The 16,035-nt window shown below is 43.4% G+C and overlaps 1 protein-coding gene across 18 annotated transcripts in view; it reads right to left on the bottom strand.

Moving 5' to 3' along the window:
- Nucleotides 1-16,035, bottom strand: part of LOC126499088 (60S ribosomal protein L31-like) — a 78,668-nt gene that overhangs the window by 57,138 nt on the left and 5,495 nt on the right. For 7 of the 18 annotated variants that reach the window (XR_007590974.1, XR_007590978.1, XR_007590973.1 and 4 more), the window contains exons 1-3: nt 15,783-16,028; nt 4,616-4,790; nt 2,472-2,621 (exon numbers count right to left, since the gene is read on the bottom strand). The exons of 5 other annotated variants lie outside the window; for them this stretch is intronic. Coding sequence is in view for 2 of the 13 variants with exons in the window: in XM_050138132.1 (XP_049994089.1) it covers nt 15,783-15,835 (53 nt within the window). In the remaining 11 variants the exon portion in view is untranslated. Of the gene's footprint in view, nt 1-2,471; nt 2,622-4,615; nt 4,791-15,782; nt 16,029-16,035 lie in introns of those variants that run through there. 6 more of the 18 variants (XR_007590982.1, XM_050138132.1, XR_007590980.1 and 3 more) reach the window with 5 other exon arrangements.

The following is a 16,035-nucleotide window of genomic DNA, read 5'->3' as shown; positions in this document are numbered from 1 at the left end:
CGCCTACTCCCTCCCCCATCCTCTGAGGCAGGCTGATCTTCAGCCTGAGCTCGCTCTCTTTTCCATCTTCCTCTCAGAGAGGCAGCTTCGCTTCTGCCTCTCTCCCCACTTCTCCGCTTCTCCCCTTCTCTACCTCTTCTCCTCTCTCTGTCTCTGTCTCTGTCTCTCTCTCTCTCTCTCTCTGTCTCTCACCACCCCCATTCACCCTTCACACTCCATAACCCCCTGAATAAATATTCAACCTCACTCTGCATGTCTGTCTATCCCTGTCTCTGTCTCCTACCCGCCCACCATGTGTCTCCCTGCCTGGGACCAGCTACTGCTCAGGGACCAGCAGCTGTCTCTGCCTGGGACTGGCTGCTCCCAGGGCCTGTTGTCTGCTGCCACATGGCCCCCTACCACCATTTGGGACTTACAGCATTTCTGCTGCCTACTGCCGCAGGGGATTTTGCAGCATTTTTTTTAAAAAATTATAAAAATATAGAGGTTCACTGAAAGCCTGGAGGTGGTGGGACGCACCTTTAATCCCAGCAGATATCTAAGTTTGAGGCCAGCCTAGAGTACAAAGTGAATTCCAGAATGACCAGAGCTACACAGAGAAACCCAGTCTTGATTAAAAACAAAAGTTCACTGAGTTGTATAGTCTTTGAATCTGACTAATTCTGGTGTGTAGTATCTTGTTTATTTTTAAACTTTCTAATAATACAGTATATTTAAGGAAAAAATTAAAAGCAAGCTAACAAAAGTCCTTTTGGCTCATTCTATATCTAAGAGCCAAGCATGCCTTAATTCTAATATAGGGCTTTGCTTCCAAACATATTTCACTGACAAGGTTTCTAGGATATAGTGTATAAGTGAGTGTAGTTACTTATTTCTGTAAACTTTTGTAGCTTCCTGTTGGGAACTCCAGATGTGTTCCCAGAAGTGGAATCAGAAGGCCTTTGTGTGGGGGTGGAGTGGTGGCGGTGGCTTTGGTGTAGAACCAAACCCATGGTCTCACACATGAGGCTAGAGCCCTACCACAGAACTCCATCCCCAGGCCTAGTAAATTACTCATTCTCTTTAGACAGGAAGAGGTAGGATGGGTACGGAAAGCAGACACTGGAGCTATCCCACCTGACCTCACAGGATGATTGACTGAAACCTACACGGACTCACTGCTCTTGTCTCCTTAGTCCACACTGACGTCACTTCTCTGTCCTCTGTCACCACACTCTGAATCATGGTGTGGGCTTAGGCCAACCCTAAGGCTCTGCGTTTGGTAAGCAAAGGCTCTCAGTTGTTTCTGAAAGCAGAATTCTCAAAAGAAAAAAATGAGAGGTTCGGTGTTTTGTCCCATCGGCCTTCATAAAAATCTGATGGTTGCGGAAAAGCAGACATGCTGATTCAAGGGAAGTAAAATGAAGATGGGCTAGCAAAACTGTGGGCGTGTACAGGACAGTTTTTCTCTTCTTCTCAAGCCTCCACCTCCCACCCTTCTTTCTCCCTCCCTCCTTTCTTCTCTCCTTCCCTCTCTCCCTCCCCCCCTCCCCCCTTCCTTCTTTCCTTCTCCTCCCTCCCTCCCTCCCTCTCAAGCTGGGTGTAATGGTGCATGCAATTCTAGTTCTTGAGAGGCTAAATCGTAGGTGAGTTTGAGTCCAGCCTGGGGTACACACTGACCTGGTCTCAAAAACAAACAACCGAAACCAAAACCAAACAAACAAGGTCGGAGGTATAGCTCCATTGGCCCTGGGTTTGAGCCCTACTGTGTAAACCTAGGAGTGGCTATTGAGGCTTATAATCCTTCTTGGGAGGCAGAGGCAGGGGGTCAGAAATGCTAGGCTATTCTTAGCTAGGTGATGAGTTTGAAGTCAACCTAGGCTACAGGAGAACATGTCTAAAAAAGTCCAACAAATACCGGCTTTTCTGGTAAGCATGCTTGGCCCTCCCACACATTGTTTTTTTTAAATATGGTTGTTTTTAAACTGTTCTAGGCCACAGCTCTGTCCCCACCTCCTGTGCTTTGTATATCCCTCATTCTCCGTCCTCGAAAAGTCTGTCTTACTTCTCCAAAACAAGATCACCATGAAAGTTTAAAAGACAAACATCTGGGCACACAGCCTCAGTTTGAACCACATGGACAGCGCCTCCGCCCTAGCCATAACTTTATCAACGAAGTTAAAATACGGTGACAATTCTATTTACATAAAAAGTCCCGAGTTTGTCTGAAATGTCAACAAATGCAGCATCAGTTAGAATGACATCCTGTCCTCAGACCTCAGCTGCTAGATAAGCTGTGACTCTTCCGCTTGTCCAAACCAGGGGATTTAAATAGACAGTTGACAGAGGAAACGTGTCCGACTTAGAATAGGTTTTCCACTCAGCCACATCTTTTTATGCTTCGTAGAAAACAATGCCCCTCCCTCCCCTCCTCCTCACTCCTATCCCCACCGCAAGACTCACTCAGTCCCTCCCAAAGCTGGAGCACACACCTCTGAGAGGTTGGAAGTGCACAGTGCCTGCCTCCCGCCACACAGGCCCACAGGCGGCCACAGCTGGGCAGGACCTCAGACAACAGTCTCCAGTCTCCAGCACAAGAGCTTGAGAGTCTTCCAGATTCCATCACTGAGAATTGTTACCTCCTAAAGAAGAATCCTATGAAACACTGTAAATATCACACGCAAAGGATGAGGAACACTTTCTGGAAACTTCATGAAATGTCCAAGTCAAAATGAACACATTAATGTTTCCACCTACTGTCAAAGTATGTCTTAAAGTCTTTGTTTGGAATGAGTTTGGCTTCAATTTGTAAGTACCACACATCAAGAATTGACTTAATGGTTAGTAATGATCATTTTATTTTTAAATGTTCTATATCACTCCTTTATTTTTGTTTATTTTATTTTGATTTTCTGTTGTTTTGTTTTTCGAGACAGGGTTTCTCTCTGTAACAGTCCTGACTGTCTTGGAACTCACTTTGTAAACCAAGTTGGTCTTGAATTCATTGAGATCCACCTGCCTATGCCTCCCGAGTGCTGAGCTTAAAGGCATACGCCACCACCGCCCAGTTTATTTATTTTTTTTTTAAGGGTCTCACTATGTAGTAGTACTTGGTTGGCCTAAAACTCACTACGTAGGCCAGGCTGGTCTCACACTCACAGGGAACCTCCCTCTGTCTTGCTAGGATTGAAGGCATACGCTAGAATGTACAGGATATTTATTTTTTACAATCTGATACAATTGATAATGTGCATATTAATAATCCCTAGCCAAGTATGTCCTCAAAAAGCTGCTTTTTGTGAAAAGCTGTACCTCAGTGCCAAGCTTGCTCGGGCATATCTGCACAACTCTAGAAGTTGAAGTGAGAGTGCCAAGTGCTCGAGGCCAGCTTGGATAATATATCTAGACCCTGTCAGAGCAGGAAAAAAATTACAAATCATGACATAACTTTGTCCTCGTGTATCTTGTAAATTGAACTGTCCTGCTTTGTGCACAAGGCAGTGCTTGCCTTGTCGCTTCTTCTTATAGAACCTCTGACTTTGAAAAGAGCTTCAGGCCTCCAGAGAGATGAAATGTCTTCACAAAGTGTATCCACACCTATCATCTATTTTTGTACTATATAATCAACTACCTAAGGAAGACTTCACATTTTGAGCTGGGCATGATGGCACACGCCTGTGATTGCAGCACTTGGAACACAGACGTGGGAGGATCAGGGCTTCAACTGTGTCTTAGGCTACCTAGCAAGGCTTTCTAGCTCACTCGCCTGGACTACGTGAATCTCTGCCTTAAAAAAGATTTAGCCAAGAGTGGTGTTGCATGCCTTTCATCTCAGTACTCAGGAGGTAGAGACAAACAGGTCTCTGTGAGTTTGAAGGCAGTCTGACCTACAGAGTGAGTTCCAAGCTAATTATGGTTATACAGTGAGACCTTGTCTCAAGAGAAAAAGAAAGGAAGGAAGAAAGGAAGGAAGGAAGGAAGGAAGGAAGGAAGGAAGGAAGGAAGGAAGGAAGGGCAACGTGCCTGTAACACCAGCTCTACAGAGGAGCCAATGACCTGCACTCACATACACATACCCACTTGCACCCACATGTAAATAAAAACAAACCTTACATTTTTCCTTCCTAATTTTTTCATCTTCTATTAAATTCCAGTGCAAGTTTCCATTGCCCAAGTGAGTGTTTCTTATTTCAAAAAGTACTTCATTCGGTGGTCAAATTTCTCTCAAAATCTTCGGTAATTACATTTTTTTCTGCAGTTTTTTTTTGTTTGTTTCTTAAACATTCTTTAATCCCAATCTAATGCCCATCTAGGGAAAGTATATGAACTTTGGACCTGAAACTTGGCCAGAGGTACGTACAGAGGGTCCTAAAGGGATCGTCCTACCACTTAGAGGAGCTAAAAACACTTTCAACTTTTCTGGCTGGCGGTGAAGCTGAAAGTTATTGAAAGAAAGTACACCAAGTGGTGGGCCAGAGTGTGAGGGCAAAGGGAACTGGAAGAAGTAGGAAAAAGAAGAAGGTGGGGAAACAATTGCCGTGGTTTCCATCAAACATTCGGGATGCGTTCACTCTGCTTGGAAGTGATCCTTTGTTTGTTTGGGGGTTTTGAATTGTTTTTAGGGATAAGGTCTTACTGTATAGCTCTGGCTGGCCTGGAAAATTGCAGCATTGATGAAACTTCTGGCAATCTTAACGCAGCCTGAAGCATTTGATAAGAATTCTTTCGTCGTGCAATCGTTTAACTGTGGTAGAGTAGCTTGCTTCCATTCACTTGAGCAGTTGGCCAAACTGAACTGCTAGGCAGAAGACCTCAGAGAAGACAAAGGTAAAATGTAAATCATTAGGAGGAAGGAGAGAAGGGGATGGGGAAGCCTGAGACCGTCCAAGGGCATGGGTTTGGCACTGCTTTAATTGTAAAATATGATTAATGAGTATGACAGAATTTGGAGGACTTAAAAGTACAAGTTGTTTACAGCCGTCATCCAGCCAGGACTTCTGGCTAAATCTGTAACTGCTGAAAATTTCTCCACTGATTTCTTCTTAATCTTCAGCCAAGTATCCATTTCCTTTTGCCCTTAAAACCAGATTAATGACATATTAATCTTTACATTTTCTCTTTTTCCCCCTGCTTTTACCTACAGTTTTAGAAGCAGATTTATCTAGTCAATAAATTTCCATTGACTAGGGTCCAGGAAAGAGGAACATAAACCAAAGGGACAGATTCTCAGTCTTGCTTCAGTTACTCACACTTTCTTAGGTATCTAAGCTCTTTGTCTCACTGATACGTCCACTGCAGGTCTGGGAGGTGGCTCAATGGGTAAAGGCTCCTGTTGCCAAGGCTGAGAACATGAGTTTGATCCCTGGGACACACATAGTAGAAGGAGAGACCCAGCTCCCTCTAGCTGTCCCCTGACCTTCACAATCATGCAGTGGTGTGTTTGTATTTCTCCCACACACACACACACACACACACACACACACACTCACACACTCACACTGAGTAATGTTAAATGTATTTCTTAATGTCTACTTATTTAATCCTCACCAGAATGTAAGCTCTGATCATTCCATAAGCATTTATTTCATACTGGTTCACTGAGCAAACCCAAAGCTACCTCCCTGAAACAATGAATTTGAACTTAAAAATCTGCCTTTGATGCAGCCAAAAATTATTTTCTCTTTTCTAGGCTCTACTTGAGAAATATTAGTTTGTTAAACAAAGTAATTTAATATTTGGAAAAGAGTCTGAAAATTTACTTTTAAAAAAATAGATCAAATAGATCTTGCATTTTGCTTCACTGTCACTGGGACCAAAGAAATTGTTAGTGACTAATTCATTTTTAGAACAATACAGATGTGTCACAGTGGCTGAGAGTCTTTATTCATTTTATGAATTATATTTGTATTTGATTGGCAGGTTGATTAGTTTATTTGAACTTTATTTGTGTGCTGATGAGAACCTGTCCAAGACTTCTCATTTCTAGGCAAGTGCTCTATCACTGAGCGCTTGCCTCGCACCCTAGACCAATGTTTTCTTTATTTTACTATTTGTGTGTGTAGTATGTTTTACGTGTATTGTGCATGTGTCTAAGTGTGTCTGTGTGCCTATGTGCACACGTGTGGAAGCCAGAGTAGGACTCACTTTTCTTCTTTTGCTCTCCTGCTTCACCTTTGAGACGAGGTCTTATCTATATCTATATCTATATTATTGATTTTTATTGAGCTCCACATTTTTCTCTGCTCCCTTCCCTTCCCTGCCTCTCCCTTCCCCTTCAGCCCTCTCCCAAGGTCCCCCATGCTCTTCAGTTTACTCAGGAGATCTTGTCTGAGACAAGGTCTCTTACCAAAATAAGAAATTTTGCCTTCTGGGTAGGCTGGCTGGAGGGCCAGCTCTGAGGATGCTACAGGCATGAGCAGTCATGTGCAGTTTTTCTTTAATGAGGGTGTTGGGGTTCAAGCTCAGGACTTCGTCCTTGCAAAGCAAGTACTTCCAGCCACAGAGCCATTTTCCCCAGCCCCCTATATTTCATTTATTTCTATTGCTGTATGTTTAGGAAGGATTTTAAACAACCTTACTGACCCACTGAAATCTTTGTTCTAATTATTTTTATTAAATTCTCAAATTACCTAACCTTTCCTAAACACTGAGAAGATCCTTCATACATTGATGAGGTTAAGTCGTCTACTTAAGAGTTGTCCCACCTAACTAACAAGACCCAGGGAATGGTGAAATAGGCGTCTTGGATGGTAATGCTTCTTCTGCATGCTTGTTGGCTTTAGATTTTCTAGACTCTCGCATGCTAAAGATACTCTCCTCTCACCATCAGCTTTTAATGGGGCTCTGTTCCCTCCATCACTTAGTCTTGCCTTCAGGCCATGGCCAATGTGAGGCCAAAATAAGAAATTTTGGCTCAGCTCTCACATTGTCTCTGAAGCTCTGCCTAACTTCCCATTTTGTGAAGCACACAATGTCCTGCAAAGGAGGGACTTGGTCATTTTGAGCTCACCAAGTATTTCCTACCTATGATTCGAGGTTACAGAAACAGAACTTTGGGGATTCTTTAATGAGCTGCCTATTCTCCAGTGTTTCCTGGCTTCTGGTGGCACAGGAATGACTCAACGAACATCATATTCATAGGGACGCCTCATGGAAATAGTGTGATTATTAGACACACTTTGGGTCACTCTTTGGGTGAAAATCTGAGAAAATGATGATCATATGGAAAATTGTAGAAGGAATATTTAAAAACAAGACCTTCAGAAAGAATGAGGAAATTTCTGCTTACGGCTGTCAGCAGTGGTTGATCCAATGCTAGACTAGCATGCAGGAAACTCTGGATAGGATTCCAGGACCAAAAACACAAAAATCAAAACCAGAGTGGTAGCACACAGGCCTGCCTAAAATCCTAGCATTCCAGAGCTGAAAGCAGGGGACCAAGAATTCAAGGTCAGCCTCAGCCAGTTCCTGTCCAACCTGGGCTACAAGAGACCCTGTCTCGAGAAAGCAATAGAAGCCATAGTAGCCCACACATTTAGTTAGGGCACAAGTTGAACCTCAGGATTCAGCAGACAGTGGCAGGAAGATCTCTGTGTGTTCCAGGAGAACCAGGGCTCCATAATAAGAATTTGTCTCATAAAAATAAATAAATAAAAGAACCAGGGAATTTTCATATTCAGAACCTGTATTTTAAGGATGTAGACAGCCAGAGTTTCAAAACAAACCATTTGTGTGTTATGTCTCCTGTGTCTATTCAAGATGAGAAGTTCAAGGAAATCTGCCAGGTATTTTAAATAAACACTGCTGGTCAATGTCCCTATACCAGAACAAGCAAGTGCTGAAGAGACTCTATTCCTGGTAGGCAAAAGAAATGCCTTTTATATCCCTGAAGGTAAACTCCCTTATATAAATTATAAATTTTCCTCATTAAAATAGCTAAGTTTATCAAAAGGAAAAAAAAGGATACTTACTAAATGTGTAGTTTTGCTAACTGCACAGAAGACAGAGGAATTTATTCTGTGTGTGCTAAGACACCAGTAGTTACTGTTATGGGCTGAAGCAGAAATGTGCCCTTTGTACTCCCGTGTTGGACCACTTGGTCCCCAGCTGGTCCCACTGTTTCTGGAGACTGGAGCATCTTTGGGATACAGGACCTAACAAATGGATGTAGATCATTGAAGGCAGGCCACAGCCCAGCCCTGTCTCCCAGTCCATCCAGAAGTGGTGAGCCTCTACCATGTGTTCCTACTGCCACAAACTATGCTGTGCCTTCCCCACCATGATGGACAAAAGCTAAGTCAAAGTAAACCCCTCTTCATTCGAGTGGCTTCTGTCACGTATTTTGTAATTAGTGCAGTTAGGTTAATGCTCCAAAAGAAAACTAGACATTAAAAGTACCAGCCCACAGAGCCCTATGCTCCTGTAGTTTGGCCCTAGAATATGAGTAAGTTACCTCTAGCAAGGGTGTCTTGGGGCCGGTGAGATGGTTCTGTGTTAAGGGCCCTTCAGCCCAGCTGAGGACCCGGGTTTGATCCCCAGGACTCAGATGGTAGAAGGAGAGAACTGACTTTTACAAGTCATCCTCTGACCTCCACACACAGATACACAATAGACAGATAGACAGACAGACAGACAGACAGACAGGTAGATAGATAGATAAAGAAATAGATGGTTGATTGGTAGGTATATAATAGATGATAGATAGGTAGATAGATAGATAGATAGATAGATAGATAATAGATAGGTAGGTAGGTAGGTAGATAGATAGATAGATAGATAGACCATAGATAAAATTAAAACTGAAGAGCTCTTTAATAAATAATATCTAAATAAGGGCGTCTTGCTTTCACTGAATGCCAAACAACATGCTGTGAACTGTTTGGTTGTGATTTCATTAAACACTGCAGAAACTGCCCAGAAAGAGCTTTCACTTTACAGACCAGAAACTAAGCCAAGAGATCAGCTACCAAGCTGCCACCCGAGCCTCCAGGCCTTCTGTTTGCCTCTCCGGCTCCTCTAGTATCTGAGGCTCCGGGGAACTGTATTCTCTTACTTATCATGTGCACGCTTGACCGTTTAGAAACAGGTCCTGAGTGACAGCTGGGTGAACTTACTGAGGTCCAGCCAGAATGTTTGAAGCCTTAAGATGAGCCCAGATAATTTACTAAATGATTTTGTGTGCCTTTCACATCGCCGACTTTAAAACATAACAATTTACCGGTCAAGAACAGTGAAATCCTGAAGGAAGGGGAAATGAGGAATGTATACACACACACACACCCTCACACACGCCCTGGAAGGAATCTTCTTTTGATACCAGGGGAATGTTCTTTGTTGGTGGTTAACTGCACAAAATTTCCTCTAACGGGTACAATTTAACGCTAGCTGGGGAAGAATATAGTATCTTGATAGATGTATGATATTATAGCCGAGGATTAAAGTTATGCTTCACATCGGCACACCACTACTTCCCTCTGCGAACTCTTGGAGGGAATACGGACAGCTATCCGCCACAGCTGAGTTTAGCCATGGCTGCTTTGTCTTATCCAGAGGCAGCTACTGAAGCAGGGCTTCTCTATTCTGAGAAGTGCACTTTCTCGAACGCCAATCAACCTGTTCTAAGTGTGGCGCACGATTTGCTTGGCAGACTGGCTGTCTCTGGAGTTCCTTCCGGGTCCTGAGGAGTCAGAATCAGCACTCCGTAAATCTGATGCGAGCCCTTCTTAATTAACCTGGGTCTGATCATTCAGGGTCTCCACAGTCTATCCGGACCCTGGCTGGAGTATGCGGCTGCTACTGGCTTTTGTTTTTCTAGGGTCTGCCTCCTCAGCCAGCTGCGGACAGTCTCAAACTACCAAAACGCAGTTTCAAGTTACAGTCTAAAGGCCGGCTTTCAAATTACTGCAGGCGGCCGCTATTTCCCTGGAATGTTTGGATCCTCGGAGCAAGTTAATCCCAACTCCAGACAACCCAGTGAAATGCCTGCAGAATAACCTTCCAACACTTGCTCTGTCTGAGCCCGGAACAAACCCTCCCAATTCTATTTCGTGCTTGTCCCGTTCTGAAGCTGCGACTCCTCTGCTCCAAGCCTGTTACCATGGCTTGCCTGGTCGCATGGCCTTTTGATGTCATTTCTTACCCCTTACACTCGCTGCTTGACGTCTAATCCTAACCCCTCCCAGCTGATCTTGCCCTGACAGATCCTTGGCCATCACCTCCTTGCCTTCATTCCCAGGTTTCTCCCAAGATGACTTCCTTCTCCACACCTAACCCCACCTACCTTAGGTCAACCGAACTCCACAACCCTCCATTCCTCCTTGGAGGTTCCCATTGTTTGGCTGGTTGAACGTACTCCTCCTCCAGTACCTCTTGACAAGCGACTCTTCTCATCTGTATGAGCCGTTCCCTTATATTCAGCCAACAACTTTTTTTGAGTCAAGCAAACATAAATGCTCACAGTGTTGTAACCATTACAACCCACATTGTACTATATCAAAGAAATAACTATATCCATGTAATGTATTCAGTTAGAACCCTGGTCTGCTGTCGTGTTGTTTTAAGCTTTTAATTAGATTTTTGTTAACTTTTTTAGAGTGTTCATAACAGAGTCGATTCTCCAGCCCCTACTTATTGTCTTTTTTGCACTAAGATCCTTCTATGAAGCCCAGCCTGGCCTCAAACTTAAATTCTTCCTGCACAGCCCCCGTAAGTGGAGATGACAGACACCGTCATCATACCAGCCACTGAATCCTCATGTGTGCTAATAGTTTATTGTTAGTGTGCTAAATTTAAAAAAAAAAAAGTGGTTGTTTTCTGCACATAAAAGGCTAAAAAGAAAAGATGCAGAGAAACTGTTTCAAAAAAAAAAAAAAAACACTAAAAGAAATAGAAACACACCAAGCAACCAGAAAACCACACTGAAATTGGACATGGTGGCACATGCCTACAATCCTAGCAATCGTGAGGTGGAGGGTCATTTCTAGTTACAAGTATTTAGTTGGTGGATAGACCCCACAAGAGACCCTTTCTTCAAAGACCAACAAACAAAAAGCACAAATTAAAACTGCGGTTTAGTGGTAGAAGACCGATTACAGCCCTGAGAGAAGGCGCCAGGAGGATTGGGAGCTCAGGGCCAGCCTTAGCACAAGTTAAAGACCAACCTAGGCTACTTTATCTCTAAAGCAAAACAGAGAGGCAAGTTGGTCATGTGAAAGTTACTGGCTTTGTAACACATGGGGGACAAGGAGACCGAACAGTAGGAAACCGGCTTCTCTACTAGCATTTGGTTACCTTTTCTTTGGAAGGATTAAGCAAAGGAACATCAATCATTGTTATAACCGAAGCGAAGCAAGTCTGTATGAGAAATTTGACTGCCCCTCTTTAACTTTAATCCTGAGTCCTTAGAAGTTCAGATGAGTAGGTTAAAGTTTTTGTTTTTTTCTTTTTGGAGAAAGAGCAGAGGGAAATTGTCATGCAAGTCAGTAAGCCATGGTGCCTCACACTGAAGGCTGAATGTGCCTAGCTAAGAGGAAAGCTTCTTAGATCTTTGTCAGTAGGGATGATGGTGCCTTCTCCAGCAAGAGCCCTACTCAGGATTGAGCAGGAGAGCAATCAACCTGAGTGTGAAGAGCTGCGGGTTCCAGATGCAGCCACTGCTTTCCGTTGTCTCGCTTTCTCCCAGTGGGGACCTCACCACTGCTCAACAAGCTAAGAGCAAGGAACCCAGTCCATTGGGTTTTCATCCCAACCTGTTGGAGCCTAGTGATGGAATTAAGTCCAAAACAATGGTTTCCTGAGTGGGTAGGGGTATGCTTGGTGGTAGAGACATTGCCTATCAGACACAGAGTCCTTCTTTGAGACTTACAATAAAAAATGAATACTTTTTTTTTAAATTTCAAAACCAAGCAATGGTCTACTGTAAGCTTTATTTTCAAAGGAGAGAGAAATAGTCCATAAATGATTCTGCCCAGCAGCAAACAAGGCCATGGAGAAACAGGCAAACTGAAATCATAGGCCCGGACACGGGCCAGGGAAGCAGAACAGCGCCTTGCTCAGCCATCATCAGAAAAGCTTCCTCCTGCAGCAGATGGGAACAAACACAGAGACCACCCAGACGATGTACAGAAAGTAAGAAACCCCGGAAGACTCAGCCCTAAATGAGATGTCTCCATCAAATCCCTCCCCTCAGGACTCAAAGAATTCGGTGGAAGAAGCGGCAGAACATATGTAAGAGCCAGGGGAGACGGAAGTCAGCAAGAAATCAAGGCCTTCTAAACACAACATGACAACATATATGAACTCCCAGAGACTGAGGCAGCAGCAGGCACAGGGCCCGCACAGGGTCTGAACCAAATGGGGTCCTAGAGCTGAGAGAAGTGTGCACAAGCCCTCATCCTTATCCCAAAGCTATCCCCAATTGATAACCATGGACAAATAAAAAAAATAGTTTTCTTTAAGGGAGTCTTAGGGTGAAACAAACTACTCTTAAATACAGGTCCCTGCCCAGCAGTAAACGGCCACCAGGAAACAAAACCCATGGCCCCTTGTTGGCTCTTCATCTCAGGATGCTGTCTCGGGAATTTTTCCTTTTCTTCTCTCCTTCCCTCCTTCCTTCCTTCTTCCTTCTTTCCTTTTTTAACCTTACAGGTTCCTTACAGGTATATTATGGCTTCTCATTTTGTGTTTTTATGGGACTTTTATGTGTATGAACGTGTCCCACTGTATCTGTATGTGTGTCTTGTGCTTCTCCTTTGGCTCTGTTTCTGTTTGGTTCTTTTGTCCTATTCTGATTTCTTTGTTTCTGATTTATCTTACTGTATTTCAGATGCTCTTTTGTTTTCTAACAAAGAGAAAGGGAGTGGATCTGGATTGGCAGAGGAGCTGCCAGGAGAAACTAGAAGGAGGTGGGGGAAAGGAAACCATAACCAGAATATATTGTATGAAAAAAATCTATTTTCAATAAAAGAAAAAGAAAAAATTGCAGGCCTGGTTTAAAGGAGTAATCATTGTTTAGGTGCCAACAATTACTTAGTTTATAAATATGACTCTCATGAGATTGTTTTATACAGTTCTTAATAAAAATTTGGAAATTTGTTGGACAATGGTAGCACTTAGCTCCAGCACTTTAGAGGTAGAGGCAAGGGCAAGTGAGACTCTATGAGTCCAGAGTCAGCCTCATCTACAGAGCAAGTTCCAGTACAACCAGGGCTATGAAGAGAAACCCTGCCTCAGAATCCTATCTCCCAAAAAAGAGAACTTGGAAACTTAGACATTTGCGAGCATTTTGTTTAACTTTAAAAACATGATCAACCAGGCTTCATTTTGGAGGTAGACATAGAAGGATCAAAAGTTCAAAATCATCCTTACCTTCATAGTGAGTTTGAGGCCAACCTGAATTATGTGAGACCCTGTCTCAACTAACAAAATAAATAAGCAGACCATCAGTCATGGTGAGGTCACTCAAGGATGGCTAAAAGCGTAGGGTAGAAGGTTCTTAGGCAGCACTACAGAAGTGTTTAAAATACCATCATCCCACAGATGACTTCATAACCACAAAAGGAAATGACATCTTGACAATGGGGCAATCTGGAATATACCACTTTGACCGCGTGATCAAACTTCTTGTGACCTATACCAATAAGGAAAGAATCTGACATTCTAGTTCCTTGGGAATGTCAATGGGACATACAGGAAGATTTCCAAAATTTTAAAAAAAAAATCTATTTACAAAAATCTCACCATGATATAAACAGCAAGAAAAATCGAAACTAATGGGATTTTCTAGCAAACAGCCAAACCAGATACTATAAACACTATAAAATGACAGAGCTATTCAACAATATGGGACACTTCTTCAGATTTAAAGGGACTAAAGGACTTGATAAGCAAATGACTGATTCTTCAATGGGTTTGAGTTAGGCATGGTGACATACCCCTTTGATCTCTGCTCTTGGAAGACAGAAGTAGGAGATGCTCTATGAACTCAAGCAAGCTCTATAACAGCCAAGACTAAATAGAGAAATCTTGTCTCTTTAGAAGATAGGTAGATAGATAGATAGATAGATAGATAGATAGATAGATAGATAGATAGATGATAGAAAGATAGAATTGGTGAACATGCTCATACACATATTTCTGGAGAAATAAAGAAACCTGAATGTGGACAACAGGGAATATGCATGATATTGAATTTTACAACTTTGATAAATATGTGGAAATTGGAGATAAGATTTCCTTTGTCTTGGGATTTACATGGTAGCATTCTTTTGTTTTTGTTTTGTTATTTGTTTGTTGTTTTGATACAAGATCTCACATAACCCAAGCAGGACTCAAACTCAAATGGAGCCCAAGTTGGCCATAAATTTCTAGATCCTCCTGCTTCCAACTTTTGAGGACTAACTATGGTTACAGGAATGTGCCACCATGCCTGGCACTCCTGGATCATTAACATCAAGGTAACCTGATGTTTGAAACTTGCTTTCAGTAGGTTGAGGGGTGGGGGAAAAGGAAAGAAAGGTGCCAGGGAATAAGTCATCAGCTGGATATGCTTGTGATTGCCACGCCAGCCTTGAAGATCTGACTTCAGTCTCCAGAAGCCCCATGAAAAGCTGGACACCGAGATGTGCATCTATGATCCCAGCACGCCAAGGAGAGATGGTTGGAGAACAGAGGCAGTGACAAGTCCACAGGACAGCTGACTTGGAGTACTCAACCCCATGGAAACAAGACCATGCCTTAACAAAATAGAAGGTGAAAACTCACTCATAAAAGTTATCTTCTGACTGAGCAGTGGCATGCTATTAATCCCAGTGCTTGGGAGGCAGAGGCAGGCAGATCTGTGAGGCTGAAGCCAGCCTGATCTACAGAGCAAGTTCTCTGTATACAGAGAAACTTTGTCTTGAAAACCCAAAAGGAGAAAAAAAGAAAGAGAGAGAGGGGAGAAAGAGAGAAAAGGAAGGAGGAAGGGAGGAAGGAAGGGAGGAATGGAAGGAAGGACATAGGGAGGGAGGGAGAAAGGAAGGGAGGGAGGGAGGGAGGGAGGGAGGGAGGGAGGGAGGGAGGGAGGGAGGGAGGGAGGGAGGGAGGGAGGGAGGGAGGGAGGGAGGGAGGGAGGTTATCTTCTGGCCTCCACATACGTGTTACACAGTTCATGTACGCACATGAGTGAGCTTGCACACTCGAGTACAGACACAAATCTCATTTTTAAAAATGAAAACAAAAATAACATATAAAATTAAAAGGAGATAAAAATGATAATAAATGTAACAAAATAAATAATAGTGATGGTATAGACTGTGATGACTGTCCTTAAAGAATCGTATCATTGTATTTACTTGTTTGTTCACTTGTTTTTTGAGATAATGTTTCATGTTCCTCAGGCTGGCCTCCTTATATACCTGAGGATGATCTTGAACTTGTGATCTTTCTGCCTCCACCTCCCTAGAACTCGGTTTACGGCTATGCAACGCCAAGCTCAGCAACAGTTATGCCCTTTTACAGTCTTCATCAGAATAGAAGGCATGGAGACTGAGAAGGGACTGACAGAAGAGCCTACAAGCCTGAGAGCCCGTGACTCAGACCTGCTTGCCTGCAGGCATCCTGCTTCTTCATTGCTCTGCATCTAACCTCATCACCAGTTCCCAGCCCCAACTCCGCGCATGCTCTGCAGAAGACACAGCCTCCAGCATCTTGACTCTTTCAGCCAACCCCCCACCCCCTCCACCCCCCACCCCCCCACTCTCACCCCCCCCCCCCCACCCCCCACCCCGCTTCAGAACCGTGTCATCTTCTAAAATACCATTTACCTTGTAATCCCTTGCTCTCCAGTCGCCAGAGGAAAGTCCACGTTGATTGACATGCAAATCGAGTGACTTTCACAAGCAGTCTCCCCACTGCAAGTCACCTCCACCCTCTAATAGTCTTTAGGCACAGCCTTTAAACTGCTTGCTGGTCGCTACACGCATTCTCTTGCTCAAGCTGATCTCTTTGCTAATGACAACTCACTTTCTCTTAATCTAGCAAATCCCTATTCGGCACTCAAAACCACAGTGAAAAAAA

Source organism: Alexandromys fortis, unplaced genomic scaffold, assembly GCF_014885135.2.
Source record: "Alexandromys fortis isolate MF-2015 unplaced genomic scaffold, M_Fortis_MF-2015_v1.1 scaffold_14, whole genome shotgun sequence".
In the NCBI taxonomy this organism is placed as follows: Eukaryota; Metazoa; Chordata; class Mammalia; order Rodentia; family Cricetidae; genus Alexandromys; species Alexandromys fortis.
This window is presented reverse-complemented; position numbering and strand designations above follow the sequence as displayed.